The 21,054-nt window shown below is 40.2% G+C and overlaps 4 protein-coding genes across 8 annotated transcripts; 1 reads left to right on the plus strand and 3 right to left on the minus strand.

Annotated features, from left to right (window-relative positions):
* Positions 1 to 2,055: 2,055 nt before the first annotated feature.
* On the minus strand, positions 2,056 to 3,590 carry oard1 (O-acyl-ADP-ribose deacylase 1). 3 transcript variants are annotated; one of them, XM_071894628.2, is made up of 5 exons: positions 3,486 to 3,590; positions 2,980 to 3,225; positions 2,749 to 2,807; positions 2,530 to 2,642; positions 2,056 to 2,353 (listed from the first exon to the last, which is right to left on the minus strand). In XM_071894628.2, the coding sequence occupies exons 2-5, from the start codon at positions 3,179 to 3,181 to the stop codon at positions 2,206 to 2,208; spliced, it is 522 nt and encodes a 173-aa protein (XP_071750729.1). In that variant the 5' UTR covers positions 3,182 to 3,225; positions 3,486 to 3,590; the 3' UTR covers positions 2,056 to 2,205. The 3 variants fall into 3 exon arrangements, with proteins under 3 accessions (XP_071750729.1, XP_071750730.1, XP_078144498.1); XM_071894629.2 differs by having other exon boundaries at positions 3,403 to 3,566; XM_078288372.1 differs by having other exon boundaries at positions 3,503 to 3,556.
* A 1,165-nt stretch (positions 3,591 to 4,755) lies between these two features.
* On the minus strand, positions 4,756 to 6,316 carry guca1b (guanylate cyclase activator 1B). Its single transcript, XM_071894589.2, has 4 exons — positions 5,910 to 6,316; positions 5,452 to 5,601; positions 5,205 to 5,319; positions 4,756 to 4,932 (listed from the first exon to the last, which is right to left on the minus strand). The coding sequence occupies exons 1-4, from the start codon at positions 6,111 to 6,113 to the stop codon at positions 4,808 to 4,810; spliced, it is 594 nt and encodes a 197-aa protein (XP_071750690.1). The 5' UTR covers positions 6,114 to 6,316; the 3' UTR covers positions 4,756 to 4,807.
* Positions 6,317 to 8,039: 1,723 nt separating this feature from the next.
* On the minus strand, positions 8,040 to 15,194 carry LOC139908030 (serine/threonine-protein phosphatase 4 regulatory subunit 2-A-like). Of its 3 annotated transcripts, none has more exons than XM_071894601.2 (9): positions 15,029 to 15,194; positions 14,214 to 14,295; positions 13,842 to 14,012; positions 11,904 to 11,997; positions 11,684 to 11,721; positions 11,438 to 11,512; positions 11,050 to 11,202; positions 10,481 to 10,746; positions 8,040 to 9,373 (listed from the first exon to the last, which is right to left on the minus strand). In XM_071894601.2, exons 1-9 carry the CDS (start codon positions 15,060 to 15,062, stop codon positions 9,045 to 9,047), a joined length of 1,242 nt encoding a protein of 413 aa, XP_071750702.2. In that variant the 5' UTR covers positions 15,063 to 15,194; the 3' UTR covers positions 8,040 to 9,044. The 3 variants fall into 3 exon arrangements, with proteins under 3 accessions (XP_071750702.2, XP_071750701.2, XP_071750703.2); XM_071894600.2 differs by having other exon boundaries at positions 13,842 to 14,030; XM_071894602.2 differs by lacking the exon at positions 11,438 to 11,512 and having other exon boundaries at positions 13,842 to 14,030.
* A 245-nt stretch (positions 15,195 to 15,439) lies between these two features.
* Positions 15,440 to 20,858, plus strand: LOC139908032 (eukaryotic translation initiation factor 4E type 3-like). Its single transcript, XM_071894603.2, has 7 exons — positions 15,440 to 15,741; positions 16,677 to 16,749; positions 17,782 to 17,876; positions 17,969 to 18,029; positions 18,117 to 18,183; positions 18,377 to 18,532; positions 18,649 to 20,858. The coding sequence occupies exons 1-7, from the start codon at positions 15,572 to 15,574 to the stop codon at positions 18,693 to 18,695; spliced, it is 669 nt and encodes a 222-aa protein (XP_071750704.1). The 5' UTR covers positions 15,440 to 15,571; the 3' UTR covers positions 18,696 to 20,858.
* The last annotated feature ends 196 nt before the right edge of the window (positions 20,859 to 21,054 follow it).

Here is a 21,054-nt window from a genome sequence, read left to right on the forward strand (position 1 = left end):
GGGAAACTGAGGAGGTGGGGGGGATAACCCACCGCAAAGACACTGACAAAGGGGGGAAAAAAAGAACTTCAAAAGTGTAAAAAGCCACCGTGCCTATAATAGTAGGAGGAGAATGTAGCTGCTTACCTTGAGTGCAGGTTGCTCTCCCCTGGACACCGGGCTCTTCCCCTTCTCCACAGGCTCCGAGACACTTTGAGATAGAGAGAAAAATAATCAATCTCCTCTTACTTTCTCTTATTTCCAGTTTTAGCATGAACAAGTCAGGACTCTTAACACAGCCCTCTAGACACACCTTTACTCTGCCTTCCTGTAAACCTTGCCACGTACACACACACAGACACACATTCAAATGCACCCCAACACTGGAGTACCCAAATTGATAAAGATCTGCTCAGGGGAGGGATAAAAACTACACACACTCACACACTGCAGTTTTTTTTTTCCCTTCTTCTTCTTGCCCACTCGCTCTGCTGCTTTTTTCCTGCTGTCTTTGCCTGCACTGCCTTCTCATTGGCTAAGCTGCTCTTCAATAACATAAGCTCTCTGCTTTAATTGGAAGGGGGGCAGTTATGTGGTGCATCAGAACCCCTCCCGCCCAGCTCATCTTTTTTTTTTTCCTTTTTTTCAAATTTTTCCCTAAGTGCCTGTGGAGAAGAATGCTGAGCTCTGCAATTTCATACGCAGCGAGCAAAAAAAAGGAATGGAGGACAGAGGGAGGGGGAGCATGTAGGAGAAAAGAGGAAGAGAGAGTGAGAATGGGGGAGAGCCTTAGGAGGCAAATCAGTGGACTGCAGCAGGACAAGCAGAAACTGCACGGGAACAAAGAGGGGGACTGCATGGTGGAACAAAGGTGGGGCGAGGGCAGATTTGAACCACGGTGCAGCGACTGCAGGACGGACCGATGCAGCACGGAGAGGTGTGACAGCAGGTCAGATAAAAGGGAGATTTCCCTGCGCTCACTGCAGAGCAGCTAGGTGGCTCTGCTGCAGTGTGGAGTCTAATTGCCAAGCAGGAAGGGGGATGGGAAGAGAGGAGGAGGAGGAGGAGGAGGAGGAGGAAGAGGAGGCGGGGGGTTGGTTGCAGTGATGCCGAAGTACAGTCTTCCAGGCAGCCAGGAATACGGAGGGAAATGGGCAGGCAGCCGCAGTGTACACAGCAGCTAATGCCTTCTCCTCATGAATTATTGAAGGTGCCCCAAAGGGAAGGCATGGGTAGTGGGCGGGCCAGAGGCGGCAGACTACTGAGCTCGCTGTTCAGACCGTCTCCCTGCTTCCTAGGTTTATGATAATTACTAACATCTGAAGTACATGATTGAATTGTAATTCCTTTCCTTGGTTTGTTCAAGTACACTCATTTATAAGGATGCATTGAATGAAATACAATAAAGATTGTGTACATGTGGCTCTCTGTGATCGACTCCAGTTTCATATTGACTTATGTGTTAAAAGGCTTTCCCATCCTGGAGAAAATGAATTTGTGGGTTTGACTTTGTGGTGTCAGGTTCCCCGCCCCTCTTACATCTGGTACCTCCATTGTCTCTCAGCTGCATTAAAGTACAATACGCTGGGAGATCAATAATAGATCATACAATACCACAGCCATCTGCAGCGGTTACAATGGGTACTCCAGAAGTTATATGATGCCCATATAGAAATGCAAATATACTGTTTGCACAACCAACATCATAATTGCCTGGTGGATGAATAGGCAAACAAAGAGACACCCGATATTTCAAGTACATTTTCCAGTGTAAAATACATTAAGCCATGTTAAACAGTAAGAACTGTATGTCAGACAGGTGAACAAATCTCAGAAACATTTGAAGAGATACTGAGGTCATTAAACCAGATTAGCATGTTTAGGAAACAATAATTAGGCAGCAATATTCATCAGTAATGAGTCAATTACCCAACCCCCACTCTGACTAATAATAGAAAACTAGTAATGTCAGGGGTGACCTGCTGCAGATACAAATAATAGATGGCCAGTAGAATTAGGTTATATTTCCTCATCTACTTTCACAAGAGTACAAAAGTCCAGGTGACTGATGTGCAAAATGTATTTATTTCAATTTAATCCATAACATAACATTGTTTGTATAACAAAACCATAAAGTCTGGGATCATACAGTAGGAATACAGAGGAAAGATGGATAACAACTTATCCTTGCATAGTGAATATTAATCAACGTAGTGAACATCTCTATCATCTGCGCAGGTGCTCCTTCATCACTGTGGTCTCCTCTTTCTCAGGAAGGCTATAGACTGTGATGGAGATATCAGTGCGTCTGAAAACCTCTTCCAGTATCTCAGACACTGTCTCCCACTTTAGTCCATCAAGGCCGCAGCCAATGCTGTCAGATTAGAGAGACAAAAACATACTGTTGAATTACAACACCAATATATCCCATTATTTAATTATATAGATATGTTAAATTAATTTCCTTGAGCCAATGAGCAGTGAGTTTTGAGGTTCTCTCATGAACCAGGTTTGACAAACTACCTCTTAATCATTTTAAATTACACATACCGAGGCATTGATATCCTCCTTACTCCATTCATCACACAGTGTGACTTCATGTCCTCCAAGCTCTGTTCAAGGCTTTCATAAGTGGGTCTTTGGCTGGCCTTTTTCTTTGTGATCTGCAATAAAGTAGGAATGCAACAATAATGACCACAACAATAGCTTCTAAAATAATTTGCTTAATTTTCCTAGGGGTCTTGTCCTGTGTTGATTGTATATCTTTACCAGATAGTACACAAAACGTCTGTCTCTCTTCAGTACAGCACACTGTCCCACCATCTTTTCTGTTTGGATACAAAAAAAAAACAATATCCACATATCTCAGTCCAAGCTACGAGTATTGTGATTCTTAATAGGCTTCTTCTAAAAACATAACCACTTGAATGATCCCCCAGGAGTCAACCCAAAAAAAGACATCTTCACTCCTGATGAATGTTTTATGAAGGGCTGACTCACTCTGCTCCTTCAACTCCTCCACTCCCCTGAACGTCTTCTTGAACATCACTGCGATGCCTGCCCCCATGCGGCAGTCCTCACTGATACAGTGGGCCAAAGCCTCATCCTGAGGGCAGGAGAACAGGTCCCCGCTGACATACTGCACGCTCCAGCTGTCTTCTGCACACTGGCCAGGAGGGGGCAGCATTACGCCGTGTGACATAACAAGGAAAATAGTATCCTTTACATGCGCTGTTTCCGCTAGTGCTAAACGAAGATAAAATTAAAAGAAAGTAGGGCACAAAAGGGTCTTGTTAGTGTTAAATGTACGCTTTACCTCGGCTGTATCACAGCTGAGTGGCTTTTCAAGTTCAGCTGACATTAACATTGGTGGCACAGAGCACTTGTACAGTCAGTAGATGCGGCGGGAAGAGTCGTGCACACCTTAAAACAGTATGGGTTTATCTGTATTCAGCCGTCGCAGCAACACCATATTAACTACTTTATCATGAAAGAATATAACTTACTGGCTGTTACAACTTACAAACAGCTGACTGTCACTGGAGGTGGCGAATTAAGTTTAGTTTCGCCTGACACGCTAGTCATCAGTCGGAAAGACAGTACACGCCCACCAAAACGTCTTCTTCGTCTTCTCCTTCTTCTTCTTCGTCTCTTGGTTAGTGGCGGACCGCAGCCAACAGAGGTGCATGCCGCCACCTACTGTACCGGAGTGTGTAGGATCATGACTATACCTACTTCTATTTATTGACCTATATTCTATCCCCATACCCCATAGAAAGTCAAAAAGCCCCCTACTCCATTCCCATACCTTGTCGCCCTTTCCTAGACCCCAGTGCAAATTCCATTCCCGTCCAATCTCTTATCTAGTCATAGAATGTTTCTCTATCTACGTCATATTTCCTAAATTTCAATGCTTTACATCTTCTGGAGCATTACATTTGTTAAAAATATGATGTAATTTGTATCAAGATTCTTTTGGAAGTAGTGTCTTTGTATTCCATAATTCTATAATTACATATGCCTACCAGAATAGATCAGATTCCCATTAAATAAAATACACACTATTAAATTAAATTGGACACGCTGTCATGACAAGTCACAGACAAGCTCATGGATCACATGACACCCCCCCCCACACACACACACACACACACACACACACACACCCCCACATACACACACACACACACACACACACACACACACACACAAATACGTACACACCCACACACACACCCATCCCCCACACGGAGACATTGAAATAAACTCAAAAGAGCACAAATGTTCCATAAATCTTATTTTTAATAAAGGCTAGATACAATCTTACCAAATGGGATCCATGGTCCAAGCATCCAAGTAAATCCAATCCATTTAGGCGTATCCAATTCTTTGGTGTTTACTTATGGGAGCATTTTAATACATTTATTTTGATGCTCATTGCTCAAAAACACAAAACAAGAAAGAAATGTGCCTTATGCAGCATCTACAAAATGTAGAACAGACCTATAAGGCCATAGGCAGTCACAGTGCAGCCAGTGTAAGAACGCCCAAACTAAATGTTACTGTAGCTCCATCGTCTATTTGCAAATGCAATACATTAATGTGGGACTTGAAACAAAATGAATGAATAGATAGCCTCATTGCAAGCATAAAATAATAGAAAAAAGCAAACTTTCCTGTTGTCACATATTGTAATCTTATACAACAGCAATACAATGCCAAAAATGATGACTGCATTCTTTTTATAAACTGCAAGGGGTACAAAATCAAGACATCAGTCACACACAGGACGTGTGTACGTGACAGAACGACAGTCCATGCTCCAGCCTTAGAAGTCACCGCCGCGTCTTCGATCGCCCATCCAGTCCCCAGGATTGACATCCATCTGCAACATCTTCATCACCCACTTGTCCCTCCGTGCCCCGTCAATGAACTCATCCAGCGAGAGCTCGCCTAGGAGGGGAGGGAGAGCCAGAGTCATTCTCTCAACAGCCGCCTTTTACATGCCTTTTCTCCACAATTCTGATATAAGACCATAATACAGTTAATACCCACCTACTCATCCAACTACATCCACACAGGCAGGCACATATACACAAGCATGAACGTACACACACCTGCACGTGCATCAACACCCCACACAGCCATAACAGCATCCTTACACAGGCCTTTTAAATCACCCAAGCAGCATTTTAAGCTGTCACATTACTGGTACAAACACTCACCATCTCCATTTTCGTCCACCAGTTCAAATATCCGGTCAACCACTTGGTCTGGAGTCAGCAGATTGCATTCTTCATCCAGCTCTCCATGGCAGGCTTTCTTCAGCCGATAAATAGACTGAGTGACAGGAAAGGACATTTCATTTTACGTCATTATCGTCCGTTGATCTATCCTGGAAATGTTTTATAAGAAAGATTTAAAAAGTTATACAGATCAAGAATTCTATTATTGTAAAATAGTAAATATTACCTCCACAATTTCAAGAAGCTCTGTTTTGTCAATGCATCCACTTCCGTCTTTGTCATACATTTTGAATGTCCATTTGAGTTTATGTTCCAATTTTCCCCTCAAGACCAAGTTCAAGGCTGCCACGTACTCCAGAAAATCAATTGTGTTGTCCTGTGTGCATGTAGAAAATAAATATGAAGTTTCATTTTGAGAGTCATTTTGAAACAGTTAATAAACACAGTTTCTACATTTGGTAAATTTATCAAAATGTCTTGTATTGTAATGTAGATACAAACAAAATAGAACAATAAATAGTATATCCCCACATTATGGATAGTAAGCCCACTTATCACAAAACACTTCTAATTAACTACTTTCCTATTATTGTAGCAAGTTTAGCAGTGTCAATACTAAAATGAGGCAAATTGCTATGACTAAGGCATAGTTATACTTCCATACATACAGAAGTTTGTACTTACTCCATTCTTGTCGAAGGCTCGAAACATGTTTTCAATGTAATCTGCAGCCTCCTTGTTATCAGTGACGCCAAAAAAGCTCTTGAACTCGTGCATGAAGAGAGTTCCACTTGGGCATTCCACCACAAATTTTTTGTACCATTCCTGCAGCTCTGCGACATCGATTTCCTTGTCTGGGTCACTATCCTCGCTCAGACGCTGACCCATTCTGGAAATATTCCCGCCAAAACTGTTTGGTTGCGATTGAAATTGTCTCTCACATTACACAAAGCTGTAACTCTCTGTTTCTCTTGGTCTTTTTTTTTTTTTTTTCTTAAGCTGCCCTCTATACTGGACAATCCATTCATGCGTTACTTCTCTGTTACCTATTACTGGAACTAAATTGATACAAATCAATCTCCAATCCCCAAAATAATAACAAAGCCAATACAAGGTGAATTGATATTAGGCTCTCTAGTGTGGTAGTTCCCTACTAAAAGCGAGGATAAGACAAAGGCTGTTATGGATCACATGATTTAGGGATTAGAAATAGACTTGTCTAAATCAATTAGTTCAGAGAGATCATGAGAGGATTTTCCTCTTCCCATGCCTCCTACCCATCCTAAACAAAGTTCAAATTCTGCAAAGCACATCTGTTAGCTTTGTAGAAACACACTCAATACTGGGTTTTGAGCAGCTGTATGGTATGACGGCCCTTTGATTTGTTAACACTGTAATTACAATGTTATATGAATATATATTTGCATAAGATGACACAAAGCATTATTGCCTTTGTGTGAAGGTAAAGCATGTCAAACTGAACGTAACATATACCATAGTGAAGTCAAATGTGAAATGTGCACCAGCGATTTATGCATTGTAATTGAGAAATAGAACACAAACTTGAGCTTTTTAAGTGCAATCTGTCTGGTGAAAAGGAAAAGATTAACCAGACATGAGGTTCAGGTCATGCACACTATTACTTATGCTAACATCAAGCTTTACTAACTCAAATTGCAGGTAATATACCACACCTGCTCCACTAACCTAGTGAAATATAAACACATTCATGTCAACAACAGGGTCAGTTAAGCAATCCTCCCCAGCATGGGAAGCTCCTGATCAACCTGATGAATCACACAGGCCAAGCATTTAGTAATCCTGTAGGTGCCATGTTATTTATAGAACCTTTACTGCTAGCCTTTGTAAACATTATGTTCCTGCTCCAGTCATGTTGAGGCATACTGCAGATGTGTCGCTTTAAAAATCACTAATGGAGTACATTAAATTACTTCTTATTCAGGTATTGGGCAATCGAGTTGATTAAGGCAGTTTGTTTTGCAAAGTTACTGTACACTTTTTCTTGAAGAAAAAAATGTAATAAAATAAAAAATAAAATTGAGTGTCTTGTTAGACACTGGCAGTCAGTGTTTACAGGTGAAAGCCTGGCCTGGCCCAGAAGCTTCCTGGTCCACGATATCTGCTGACAACAGGGATACGGATAAGTAATCTTAGGCTTTAAGTGTCAAGGCCATCAGATGACTCACTAAATGTTATCCTCACACGATTAAAATGATTCACACCTTCTGTTCTTATAAGAGATGTTGTGACTGAGACAGATAGTTTTCCTTTCTAAATTCCAATTTAAGTTATTTTCCATGCTTTGCTTACTTGGAGCAAAGTGTGGTGGAGTTTCTCTCTTGCATCCAGTGATGGTTAAGACTTGTGTCTCTGGACCGGCAGGTGCCCCTGCTCCACAGGAGATGGGGTTCAATTCCCACCAGAACCTTCTCTTGTGCCTCCACTACTCTGTATCCCTGTCATTTTCCCTACTGCAATTTGTGATAAGCTGCGAGCAGCTTGGTGCTTGGGGAAGCCAGTGTGCATGAAGAATACGGTCATGCTAAATGGACTCACTCAAGATTAGGACCCAGGATCTCTGGCATGGCAAACTTACGCTTCACCAACCGAGCTAAACTCCAATCAGCCAATCAACTGACAGAGTGACTTATACGAGCTGCTAGAAAAAAAAAATCTTCTCCTGACTCAGCTGCTGTCATTATACTCCAAGTGTGTGAAGCATAAATGGATTTGTAACTAAAAGTTACAACTTTCTTGACATAAATTATGCATACAACGCTTCAAAATGTTAGCATTTATTGCTTTTCATGAATACTATGATGCAAGCTCAAGCATTCAATTTCCAGCGATTATCTGTTTACAAAGGCAGTGGACATGTATTACAATTCTACAAAAACTACTTTACAGATATGTACTGTAAAAATCCTAGCTATCAAAAAGGGACAGTTGCGCAACTAAGGTATGGCATACAGAAAATGAAAAATGAAAGTACCATGTGTTCTTTTGACACACTTTGATGCACTCATGGCTTTGCTTTTAAACTGAAAAGAATGTTCAATCCATCTAAGTTACATTTTTGTGTAACTGCTTCTGAGTAGGCCTGATTCTGGAAAAACTTAAGTAGCTCTAGCAATAAATGAAACTGAACTTGAGTGACCCAAATCAGTTACTACAGGCAAAATTCTGTATTGTTTAACTGGTTTCATACAGTTACAAAGTAAAACTGTGACATATTTTCCACATTTTTCCAGGGGTCAATGCTAACAAGTGCAAGGTAATGCTACCAAATAAAATACATTTTACGGTATGTGCTTCATAGAAAAAGCAAACAGACAAATAAAAGTGTTGCTTTGCATTCTTGATGGTAGGTGTCCTCAGGTCACAGATGATCAGAACAACTATGCCCAAGCCAAAACACAACACAAGCTGTCCAATTTATAATTTTTAGAAATACATGCCAAATAACAGACAACTGCTTGCTGTCAAATTATTGAATACATCAGTTATCAAGGTTAAATGATCACGCTCAAATATAAAAATCAGGGGAAAAGATTAGAAAAACTTCAAGAAAAGTCAAAAGGTATTTTAGTCAACGGTGAAAAAAAAGTCTCCATGATCTCGTTTAAATCACTTCCTTCCAGTTGAAAGACCAAGTGATGTGTGGTCTTCTTTGAGGAACGTGAAGCTCCACATCTCTCCTGGTCCTGGAGTCTAGAGGTCCACAGTGCTACAGAAATACCCTTGGTGTGGTATCATACAGTGTAAAAAAAAAAGTCAGTTGGCCAGCTGGGCCTCATATTAGTCATGTTCCCCAGGCTCATTTGCAGTTTCTGTGCTGTCTGAATTATCAGCAGTGCCCTCTGTTGACAAGTCAGCTGTACTACTAGGAGAGGTGGGGGCAGGCTTGTCGCTGGGTGGGCCCTCCCCGTCACTGCTGCTGCTGCTGCTGCTGCTGACTCGGCTGCTGCTCTCCTCATTGTCCTGCGCCTCTGAGCTCGTACTCGTCTCTGACAGAGCTGGCTGCTCTGGTTGGTCCATAGTGCTGTCACTCTTTAGGCTGAGAGCGGCCCCTCTCTCCGATGTCTCTTCTTCCCTTTCAGAAGTCTCTGTCTGTGTGCTGCTGGGCTCTGAGGGGCAGAGAGGACAACATTTCACAGTTACATTCTAAGTACCAAAGAATATAAATTTGTTAATAAATTAGCCCAAGGAATTCCTTATTGGACGGGCCTTTGTAATACATATAAAGTCAGATTCAGATGGCTTCAAAACTGAATTGGAACATTTCAGTATCATCACTAAATAATGAAGAAACTTTTCTTGATCCCTGAGAGGAAACTGGGTACATGGACTTTAAAAACTCCACCTGTTAACAACAAAGTGCTGTGATAGCACAGTGTTGTTGGAACTATGGGAATCGCTGAACAAAACATTTAATTCATGTGTTGAGGTAGCCACTACCATTCAAATTACTGAGCTACTTCCTGGTATGTGGATGTACAGCGCACCAGCCTCCAGTTGGTTGATGCTCGTTTGAGTTCTACCATATTGTCTGATCACACTGTATTTCCCTCATGCAGGGCTCTTAGGGCTCTGTGATGCCTAAAGGCTGATTTAAGGTTCTGCATCGAAGTGTTGCCATTTCTATGGTGGTGCTATGGCAGTGTGAGCATTTATACATCTGCATTGGTGATTCTGTGCAAAGACCACCGAAACACTAGATGGCAGCGTTGTGGTTTGGTAGCACAGCAGTAATAACAGAAGAAGTAGTAGTGTTTACATTCTCCGAAATCCATGTTCTAAGCCATTTCTCATCACGAATTCAGTGACATCTGGTAATCTTTATTCTTTGGGGATGAGGTGTCATACAAATGAACATATTTGCGAACCACCTCAGCCGGTCTCTCTGCGATCTGCTCATTGTTGTCTTCACTATCGACGTTAACGGGATACAGGTAGGAAGAAATACGAAGCGGGCCAACCACAGTTCTTGCGGTCTTGCATTGCCTTACGCGCAGTTACATTTTTGGGGAGGTGCACGTATGCTACACCGCAAAGATCCTACGACGTAGCTAAGGTGGCACTCAGACGCATGAGTGTAAATTGGCCTTAAACAGTGCATACTGTAATTCCCCTATACAGTGTGCATGGCAAAAAACACTGAATGAACGTACAAGCAAACAGACAAATGCACACACAGAGCCTGGCTCTCATAGAGGTGATGAGTTAACACCTACCATGATCCTCTGAGGTGGTAGGTGTGTCAAAAGACGTGCCACTTTTGTCCTCTTCACAGGCATCTTTTGAAGATTGTGGTGTTTCTGGTAAGCTTTCTGACCCTTTAGAACAAGGTGGCTCCTTCTCCTCACTTTCCTCTTCCTTCTCACCAAACTTGAGCCTCTTGACCTCGTGCTTGTCCGCCTCAGTATCGTCCTCCTCCTCGTGATGTTTGTTCTTTATCCCGCTGCTTGGTGTACTTTCACCTTCTGATAGTGAGGAATCGCTGAAATAAAAAACGGAGGGCGTCAGTTCAATCATGTACCTGCTCCGGATCAATTTATTGTATAGCCCACATGCATTTCTTTCAAAGATGAGGGCCTTTAGAGGATCTACTTGAGTGAAAAGGCTCTGCTCCTATCATCACTGGCTATCTATACTATCTTCCTTTCCGTTTCCCTACTGTTTGTCTCAATACTGCGTGGACTGTGTGGACTGCCCACTCTCCTTTAAAAAAAAAAAAGTGTCCCTTCTGACTCAATTGTTGTTGTGGAACAGATCTACACCACCATATACTTCTTACAATTACCTGACATGATGCTCCCCCTCCTCCTCCTCTGTGGTCGGCTCTGGCTCTTTGCTGATTGTAGAGTCAGGGAGGCCATTAGTAGAGAGTGAAGTGGTCAGTGATAGCTTTGGTCTGTTGAGAGGCTTTGGTGTGCCTGGTCCATTCACATTTCGACTACAACAGAAGGAAAGAACCATTGCTTATCCAAGTCAAATCACTAAGTGCCTGAGCAGCAAAACTACCAAGACACAAACTAATAGGCAAGATAGAACGCCACTTATTATTCCCTGGTGGTTTTTTTGGGCATTTGGCTCTTGATGAAAAGACTTAATTTGACCTTCCAGTCGCTGATTTCTGAGGCAATTTTAGGTTTGTGGAAGTCAACCATTGACAAGTATGTAGCTCCCACCTGTCTGAATATACAGAGGAGTTGCCAGGGAACATCACTCCATTCATTCTGTTTACACTGGTTGCCCCATTTTTCCTTCAAAAGAAGTAGAGAGGCACAAAAAATAACTGGCTGTTAATTGCACCTTTGTTAAGTGTGGCTCTGAAGGAGCTAGTTCAAGGGAGCTGTCAATGTGTATTTGAAGCAATTCAGTAGAAACACTGTGGTCAACAAGGGGAGCAACAGCTTAACAGGTGATGTACTTACTCCGATGTAGGGTAAACACAGCTGACCACCATTACATTCTGAAATACATAAACAGCAATCCACATCAGTATTCAATGTAAGTCCATGCAAACTGAATTTCAAACAATGAGGACAAACATGTATAACTACAATCTTTGGTCTTGGCTGCCTGTATATATCCTTAAGAAAATCTTTGATGATATGATAATAAATAAACAAAGCAGTGCAGAGTAGTGCTTACCTTCTCCACACCCCGGAGGAACTTGTCCGTTCCTGTATAGTTTCTCTTAGGGTCCGTAACCAGTTCACATAGACGCTGGATAGTGAACGGGATGCTGGAAAAGTTATCAAGAGATGTATTTATCTCTAGGCTAAAATATTGAAGAACAAGTTATATACTCGCTTGACTCCGTGACAGCGCCTTACGCCTTGTCTCCACTCGCCAAAGTTTAGCCACATAATAGCCTGTCTGGCTCACAGCCTGCATCACCACTGTCTTTGAAACCTCGCCAAACCTGGCAGCACCGCAGCTGAACAAGCAAAAACGTATCAACCTGGCTAGACCTGGTCATAGCCGGCCATAAGCTACTGCATAAAAGATTAACCGTTATTCTTAATGGAATGTTTCCTATATGCTGGGGAACATTTTCACGCCACTTTAATAGATGGAGGTACTAAATTGAGATCTGTCTCACAAGTGACTGGGAGAAACATAATAATGAAAAGTTGTTCCTGAATTGCTTTGTCAATAATGTATGTAACTCAAATCCATCCTGCCATAAATTTTGATCTGGCCCACATATGAATCTGGGTTGTCAGTTCATTCTGGCCCAGTCCAAAAGTTGTGGTTAGTGGGAATACAAGTCCCAGACGACCTTTTTAGCTTAAAATGGCAAAAAAAAAAACTCAGTCTTGATAATGAAGGCACATAGTTTCAAAAGAAGTGGGAGACTTTTTTAGTGGGTGTATAGAAAAGTCTATGTCTCATTTGCCATGAGGAAAAGCACTGCACAGATTCTACAAGATGTATGAAGAAATTGCTGAGCTTGAGGATGAAACGTGATTATGCGACTAGGTTTTTGGGAGAGCCAAATGCAAGAGAGCAACTTGGCTCACTTTCTGACTTGTCTGTCAGTGGCAAACACGCCGACTGCCATTACTGAGAGAGGAATATGTGCAAAAACTGAAGCCATTCAAAGCAGAATATACTGTAGCAAGACATTTTCTGACACTAAAAAACTTTTTTTACAAATCCAACTCTCCAAATTTCAACTGATGTGAAGAGAACACCAGAATACTGGCAGATAGTACTGAATGAATGACAGTGCATACAGGCAAAGTTTGATTTCCTTGGGGCAAGGGAGTTTTCCCCTTTAATCCCCGACACAATGCCAGAGCTCTGTATTCATGTCGTCCAAGGGCTGAGTATGCGCCATAGCACCTTTCTGTGTGAACAAATTCTCTCCACGTTGGTCGAGGATCATTAGCTGTGCTTAATTAAAAGATAATTAGGAATAAATATACAGCCTTCGGCTTGATTCTAATTTCTCAATGTGGTCATCACTGAGATTGAGTTTGACATCCCTGTGTTAACGGCTTTGTTCTCACATATGTCAATGTGAAATTTTTATGAAACTATAGGGAAAATTGCTTCTGTGGATTTTCCAGAATTTTGACCCTGACTCTTCTTCACACATGATCCCTAAATGGAAAAGTTCCATAACATTTATGGAAGTATTTGTGTGTGTGAAAAGTGTTTTTAGCTGCCAAAACATGGCATATAACAAGTCAAGTAACAGCACCTATTTGAATAATTTTTGGCTCATCAAAAACAAAACAACAACAAAACAAGCCAGATCAGTACCCCTATTGATTGAAGACCAGCTTGCCATCTTTTATATAATTACATCTGTCTTTATTGGGAGTTTTTGTTTTCATTCATTTGATAATGTGTGAGAAGAAGAAGAACACTGACAGATGTTGCTGAATAAAGAATGAATTGCAGGGCATTATGTATTTTTTTACAGATGCGGAGTGAGAGAGCAATGTTCGCATTTTGCATCATATAACTATAGAACCAGCCAAGAGTGTATGTGTGACTCCTGCAATGATTTGCTGTGGGCAAAATAGCTCCCTTCTAAAAATGTGTGAATTCAGTTCATTTAACAGCTTTACTCACCCATTGTACCCATCCACTATTTTTAAGATCCTCTTCTTCATCTCGTCAAAGGGAATATACTCTACATTGGGATTATGTGGTCCTCTCTGTTCTGGTGTTGAGGCGTGGAAATCATCCATGACTTGTTCCAGCTTAAACAGGAAGTATGTTTTGAACTGTGACCATGGGATCCTGAAAGACATTGGAAATCTGCATATCACCCACACAGAATGATTAAGTCCTGGGCCCCAACTTACAAAGCATCTTGACAAGAGTGACAAAATAAGTTCACTGAGCAGATATGGTTGGAGGAAAAATGTATCCTATCAGTATTCTCTGTGACAATATGAATGGGTCTTGTTCTATATGGTAGTCGTTGTCATTGCCACTCACATAGTCTCCCCCGTCTTAGCGACATGACACAGGAATTGCTCTAGAACAGAGCAGGTGTCTTTCTTCCCTTTCTTCTCAAAATCTGTAAATAACCACATGAAAGCAGGAAAACAATTTAATTTATCGCACACAAGATACACATTACTCAAACCTATCCAAAAGCACTTTTTGTGCCAGAGTAACCTTAACCTGAAGGTAAAAAAAAAATCAAGATAACCTAGAAGCATATGACCAATTAGAGTAAAATGATTCTAGAACTATCATTCTAGAACTATGACAGACAAATTTAATTTATGGAAAAAGGCTGAATCCTGTTTATGGCTAACTAATTAATTGCACGGTAGGCTAGAGTAATTGTCAGTTGACTAGGAGGAAACATGTTGTGATATGTAACGATGTAATGTCAAACACATTAGCGTTACTTTTTAACATACATGAAAACTAACTTGTATCAGAAAATCGTCTAACGTTAACTTGCACCAATTTCGATTAACTGAATGTTAATGGCCATGCTACCAAGTTGTTGTGGAACTTATTAAGTTACCAGGCTAGCTGACTGAATGTTCACTAGCTACCAATGTGGGGATAAACAGGCCAAAATGTCAAACAAAACGAACATCTTTCCTGTCATGGATAACATTATAACTAGCTAGGCCAGGCAGAGTATGTCTATATGCTTCTTCTAACCGCTAGTCGTTGGCAAGCTACGCTAACCTAGTTAGCAAATATTAGCAGTTGTCGCTAAGGGCATCAAAACAAATTATCAATCTCTCTATCTAATATTAAGTCAGTCATTTAGATAATTGTCAAAGTACCTTTGAAAGCTTCCAACACCGCGTCGATGTCCATAGTTGTGTCCAGTCAGTGGCAGGAAATACTTGCTAGCTAATAGTAGCAGTAGCAACTCAACAAAGCTGGTGGCGGCTACGACTGCGCATGCGCACCATGTCCCTTCTTGCGGAAGATGCGTTCCAGTTAATCAGAGTAGCGACTGAATGCTCCTGCAGCAATGGAATAAGTAGCACCAAATTAACTAACTTAATTGTTTGATTTACTACGCACTTAACTGCATTTTTCCATCAAAGTATTTGTAGGCTGCTGGCACAGAGATTGGCTTAGCTCCCATGTGTTGACAAGTCGACATCGCTCTCTCGCGCTGTACCGCAGACAGTCGGCGGGCGTCATCATTTTTCTGTTGTTGTGACGGCGCAAACCGGTGAAGCAACCAATGAGTCAGCAGCTGATCGGGGTCAATTTTACCTAAATACCTAGATAACGTTAACAGCTCTAACGAGGACGTTTGCCCAGAGATTTGCTTGATTTCAGAGAACCAGTTATCTTGGGTTTCAGTCGTAACAATGGCAGTCCCAGCTGCCACCACATTGCAACTGAGCACATCAAGCCCAAGTCTGCTAAAGCCTCAAGAGCACAACATTCACATTGATGAACGAGATTTGGGAAACATTGCAAGTAGCAATGAAAACGACACCCTGCCTTTACATTCTCCATGGACTTTCTGGCTTGATAGGTAAGGCATTGGTTAGTTATATTTCATCAAGCTATATTATTGATGTTGGTAGCCATTGTCAAGTAGGTTAAGTCTTGGTAGCTGAGCTTTGAATAGAAACAAAGAAAGAAGACGACGAATTTAGCAGGCCGTGTGATCATTGCACCTAGCTCATGTTAGCTGTGTTTAACAATAACAGTACAATAGTCTATATGTCTTAACGACTGAAAAGTACAATAACAACAAACAAAATGTTTGTTAATGATGTTGATACAGCTTTGACTGAAGCTGCTGCCAACGTGTTTTCTCTCTGACCTACATACCCAAGTCCTCCACTTGGTAGTATGTCAAAACAAACAAACAAAACAAAAAATAGCACATTCAGATGATAGCTGAATCCTTTGACAAAACCAAATCATTGTGCCTGATTTTAAAAGGATGGTGCTCAGGATCTACTGAAATTGAACTTGTCTTTTGTGATGAGCACAGGTGGTATTGTTTAAAGCTTGGTGAGTCACCATGTGTCAGTTGCCATTGTTTGGTAAAGCACTTTTTTCTTTTACATTAACAGTTATCTGTTTCAAAACTGTCATTGTCATATGCAAAACCCACATTTGATGTTCAGCCTACAAGGTGATTACACGATTAATAAGTAGTAATCACAACTGAGTATTCTAGTGAACACAACTGCAACAGCAAGTTATACAAGTCTAATCATCCTCCACGGTGTGTGCAAGTCAGAGGGTGGTGTGGTTAAATGGGGTCAGTGCTGTTTACTGTTTACTGGGTTATTTGTCATCTGATCCCCTACTCCAACCTGTCCCCTCTGAGGACAGCTTTTCTCAAACATTTCTTTGCACTGAACAAAATGCATTTCAGAACTTGTAATTTCTAATAAGGAAGAAAAAGTTATCTAAATATAACTGAATTAAATGTCTATATCTGGATTTGTCTAGATCTCTGCCAGGAACAACAGCAGCTGAATGTGAGTCAAACTTGAAGAAAATCTACACCGTGGAGACCGTCCAGGTAAGATGCTTCACAGTCTTGATTCAAGAGCACAGTTCTCGACACACTTACGATAACTCGGTGCTTACAGGAAGCAGCAGCCATTGCCTTCATTTTCCGCTATGTGGCCACTGTCTTTTAGAGACATGGACTCGACTGATGACATTTTTCAATAGTATTATCTGGCAAGTTTCCCTATTTACATTCAGAACAAGAATGTGTGGTGTTTCTATTGGTCGTATTTACCTCCGTTCTGCGAGTGAAGTGGTTCCTCAAGCGTACTGAAACTACAACCAAACTCTCATACCAGTGAGAGTGTTTATTTAAATGACTCTATCAGGAGATACGGTCTGTTTGTTCTCTAATGTTTATATACTTGAAACCAAACGGGCAGGGTTTAGTGCTAACACCACAGTAATAGGCCTACATGCAGCCTTTACTAACAGGTCAAGGCACACTCTATACTGTGATCAGACTGAGGTCAAATAGTTTGCTATTTAAAATCCTCTCCAGTTGTTCTGAGTGTTTTAGAGTCTTGTGAACACAATAACTCAAGAACAATACGCGATAGAAACGTCATACACCACAGGTTCCTATAGACTAGATGATCTGATTAGATTTTCGAGCACCTTGCTGCATACATTTACATATTAATGAGGGAAAACTGATTTTCTTGAAAGTACTATAACTCCTTAATGCTTTAAGATACAGAGTTCATATTAATGCCACCCATGTGCTATGTGAAGACAATATTTACTAATTAATGTAGTAATTACCTTAATGAATGACCTCTTAAGTATAACTGGGTATGTTCAATATATCATGGTGATTATGGCAGGACATCAGGCAGCTCAAGTGCCTCTTGTTTAGATTTTTCCAGTGTAAATTGTGTCGCATAACGATTTCAAAAAGCAGCCTACTCTTGTTATGTGGAAAAGGATTATGATCCCCATCATGTTTTTCTGACAGGCCCTTTGCTTTTAAGAGGACCAACTGTCTGAATTTATTCATGAAATTGATGTCAGTCCTCTATTTACTTTTGCATTTGAGTAGAACTTTTGGAGGGTTTACAACAACATACCCGGTGTGTCCAGCTTGCCACTGAGATGTAGCTATCATCTAATGAGAGGAGAACGGAGACCACTCTGGTGAGCTGAACTTGGAGACAAGTGTGCATGCTTATTACTTGAAATTTGATGAAAAATAGTCTAATTCTAGTTTGTTGCTGGTTTGCATACAGGGAAGAAGAAAGCAATGCCAAGGGTGGTGTTTGGAAAATGAAAGTACCAAAAGAGTGCACTGTAAGTGATACAGTGGCCTATATTTATTACGTATCTATTCTGTGCTACTTTCATGCCAATTTAACAAGCTTGTCTTCATGTTCACAGTCTGCTGTGTGGAAGGAGTTGCTATTGGCTACTATTGGAGAACAATTCAGTGATTACTGTGCTTCAGGTATTAAAAGTCAAAACTTAAAAGAAAGAATCATATTTTACAGTAATCTTATTGAGTTAAATGTCAAAAATATGGCTTTGGTTCTGGGAAATTCATATTCTGTTCAGTGTTTTCTACTGAAATTGCATTACTGTAGTATCTACAACATGGATCTGAAATGTGTCATTCTCATTCTCTGGTGCTCTTCTTGCAGAAGATGAAGTGGTCGGGGTTAGCGTCAGTGTCAGAGACAGAGAAGATGTCGTTCAGGTCTGGAATGGAAATGCGTCTTGTGCTAATGAGGCAAACATCTTAGGAAGGATCTATGAGCTCCTTCCACAAATATCTTTTAAAGCAGTGTTTTACAAGCGTGAGTATTATCTTTGTACTTTAACAATGATATAATCGTTTTTTTTAAGATGGATGGACCATAATGCCATAAAATGTCAGTAAAGTGTTTGATTGTTCTGTTTATTTATATTTCAGCACACGAGGAGCACCATGCCTTCGAAGGAGGCCGCTCAAGACATTAGCACATTTTGCACATCAGACACTTTTTTGCTTATCAACGTGTGTAGGACCATAATATTTGGGCAAATTTTGAAGCAGTGGAGTTCAAATTCCTAGTTGGCTTGATGGATCATCTACATTACTTCAAAATGTTTCCCATGTATTGTGATCTTCAATCGATGGAATTTCCCCATCCTCTGAGCACTACTGTCATTCATAAATATGATATCCAAAATACTTTTATTTGGGCAGAAAGCAAAAAGCATTTTGGTTTCATTTTTTAGCTATGGCTGTGTTTGTATGTTTTTTATACTACAACATTTTGCAAATCCTTAACCAAAATACAGTAGATCATGTACAGTCAGATTTTTTTTAGATATATAATAGCATATTTTGGGCAGTTTCCTGAGCACAGACAAAGCTAGGTCTTTGAATTCCATCTCATTTTTGGATCTAAGAATAGGCCTAGTTCCAGAAAGCAAACCTTTATCTTGACAATGCAATATAAGGCTTTTCTACCCGTTCTTTTCTCTGTTTTGTATGTTAGAGCCTACGTATTGCTGTCTATACTGGAGAAAATTAATATTTAGTATGTCGTTATGCTAGTAACATTTGAACAGAAAATTGCACATTCTCGTTTTTGATTTTATTCTTTAGGATGTGAGTGGATTGTGAAAGAAATATGTTCTTGTTATAATAAAACGAATTCAGTACACAAAAGATCACATATAGTTGCTGAGAAATATATGCAATCGTTTCCATTCAGTGGATTTTTTTTGGGACAAATTTGCAGTGTTATGGTTTTTATTTCATTTATGCTTTTGTCCTAAATCAAGCACTTTGTTCCTTATGTATAAGGCATCAGACAGTCCCTCCAGGATGACATGGAGTTTATTTGTGATTACTGAGACCAAACAGTGGCTTTTCTCATCAAGTGAAAGACTTTTTTTGTTTGTTTTTTACAACTTGTGAGTGACAGGAAAAAGTTGAGATGATGCTCTTTGACAAATATTGATTGGACAATTGTGGTGAAATTGTATGAATTTGTGAAATCCAGCATTTTTAAAGCACATGAGGATTTTTTTCTTAGTAAAAGTGTGATGAATAAAAAATACAAGCTCTTGCAGTATTTGCAGCAATCTGCCGGGGTGGAAAAAAAAAAAAGAAAAATCTTGCAATCGCAAAATCTCATTCCTGGAGGGACTGATCTGGGCCTATTTTAGTGTATTTGCATAAATTACTAGAGTTTAATAAACTGATCCATTCACTGTAACAGGGTCAAAACTGTATGAAACATATCCCTTAATCATCTAAATTGTATCTGTGAAAAGAGGAGAGAAAGAGAAGAGAGATTGCATGCCACTTCAATACAAAAACACATTGTCACTGCAATCTCTCTAATCCATAGTTTGAAAGCTTTGCTTTTTTGTATGTTCTTATATTTAATAGGCTGTTTGTATTGTTCGAATTAAAATCAAATTAAGAAAATACTGAAATTTAGGATTGGAACTGGAAACTGGATTATGGTGTGCTTCACATCTCACCAAAGGCGCCTTTCCTGTGTGTGTACGTGTGTTTGTGTGTGTGAGAGTGTGTATGAGTGAGTGGAACAAAGACTTCTCCAGGCTGCATACAGTAGTGCAGATTTCCATACTTATAGGTTAGTGCCATAATAATAATACTAGACATCTGAGGTCATTTCTACAGAGGTGTACAGTATGCATTGAACATCACAGAAAGACCATATGATTTAGTAATGACTGTAAAAACCAAGTTGAATGTTTTAAAATGTTAAAGTATTTGCAATGCTGGTGGCCTGGAGTGTTCTCTGTGCCAAAGCAAAAAAAAAAAAATGTGCACAGGAGGGAAGTAATAAGTTTAAGTGCATGAACTTTGCCATACTTGTTAACATTGCTTTGTTATTGAAGTCCCTATCCTGCTCTGTTGTTCATGTAATAATGTTAAAGCACATACTGTAGGATAAGAAATTAACCGTACCCTTGCACATGCAGCTGAACTCTCAGCTAGGAGTTCAGACCTTGTAATTGATTGTTTATCTTGGAATGGTGCCTTGTGTTTACCAGCAGTTTAGAATGTTACGTTCATGTGTTCAACCTGTTGGAATTGTATCCAATTATGTTTCTCTATTAGGTTTACACACATGTTGGAAAAAAACAATAAAGTACTTCCACCTACGCTGCTGGTTTAATGTCCACATGCAATAAGAATGTCAATAGTTTATTGAATAAATCCCAGCATATTATTTTAAACCATAGATCAAAACAAAAAAAACAGAATTCCCATTTACATCTTAACGTTTTTGAGGATATCACCTTTTTAACTTTTTTTTTTCTAGAAAAGATGGTCAAATCATTTTCAGAC

Source organism: Centroberyx gerrardi, chromosome 14, assembly GCF_048128805.1.
Source record: "Centroberyx gerrardi isolate f3 chromosome 14, fCenGer3.hap1.cur.20231027, whole genome shotgun sequence".
NCBI lineage: Eukaryota > Metazoa > Chordata > Actinopteri > Beryciformes > Berycidae > Centroberyx > Centroberyx gerrardi.

What these genes read in the sequence shown, in the direction of transcription:
- oard1 (XM_071894628.2), bottom strand. Translation starts at nt 3,181, where the DNA reads ATGTCACACGGCGTAATGCTGCCCCCTCCTGGCCAGTGTGCAGAAGAC. An exon ending in GGAGGAGTTGAAGGAGCAGA is followed by an intron (nt 2,808 to 2,979) that starts GTGAGTCAGCCC and finishes GTATCCAAACAG; the next exon opens with AAAAGATGGTGGGACAGTGT. An exon ending in GACGTTTTGTGTACTATCTG is followed by an intron (nt 2,643 to 2,748) that starts GTAAAGATATAC and finishes ACTTTATTGCAG; the next exon opens with ATCACAAAGAAAAAGGCCAG.
- LOC139908030 (XM_071894600.2), bottom strand. Translation starts at nt 15,062, where the DNA reads ATGGACATCGACGCGGTGTTGGAAGCTTTCAAAG. An exon ending in GCTAAGACGGGGGAGACTAT is followed by an intron (nt 14,031 to 14,213) that starts GTGAGTGGCAAT and finishes GGTGATATGCAG; the next exon opens with ATTTCCAATGTCTTTCAGGA. An exon ending in GAGGGGGAGCATCATGTCAG is followed by an intron (nt 10,747 to 11,049) that starts GTAATTGTAAGA and finishes TTTTTATTTCAG; the next exon opens with CGATTCCTCACTATCAGAAG.
- guca1b (XM_071894589.2), bottom strand. Translation starts at nt 6,113, where the DNA reads ATGGGTCAGCGTCTGAGCGAGGATAGTGACCCAGACAAGGAAATCGAT. An exon ending in GAGCCTTCGACAAGAATGGA is followed by an intron (nt 5,602 to 5,909) that starts GTAAGTACAAAC and finishes ACATGCACACAG; the next exon opens with GACAACACAATTGATTTTCT. An exon ending in GGTGGACGAAAATGGAGATG is followed by an intron (nt 4,933 to 5,204) that starts GTGAGTGTTTGT and finishes CTCCCCTCCTAG; the next exon opens with GCGAGCTCTCGCTGGATGAG.
- LOC139908032 (XM_071894603.2), top strand. Translation starts at nt 15,572, where the DNA reads ATGGCAGTCCCAGCTGCCACCACATTGCAACTGAGCACATCAAGCCCA. An exon ending in GGAGAACGGAGACCACTCTG is followed by an intron (nt 17,877 to 17,968) that starts GTGAGCTGAACT and finishes GTTTGCATACAG; the next exon opens with GGAAGAAGAAAGCAATGCCA. An exon ending in CAGTGATTACTGTGCTTCAG is followed by an intron (nt 18,184 to 18,376) that starts GTATTAAAAGTC and finishes CTCTTCTTGCAG; the next exon opens with AAGATGAAGTGGTCGGGGTT.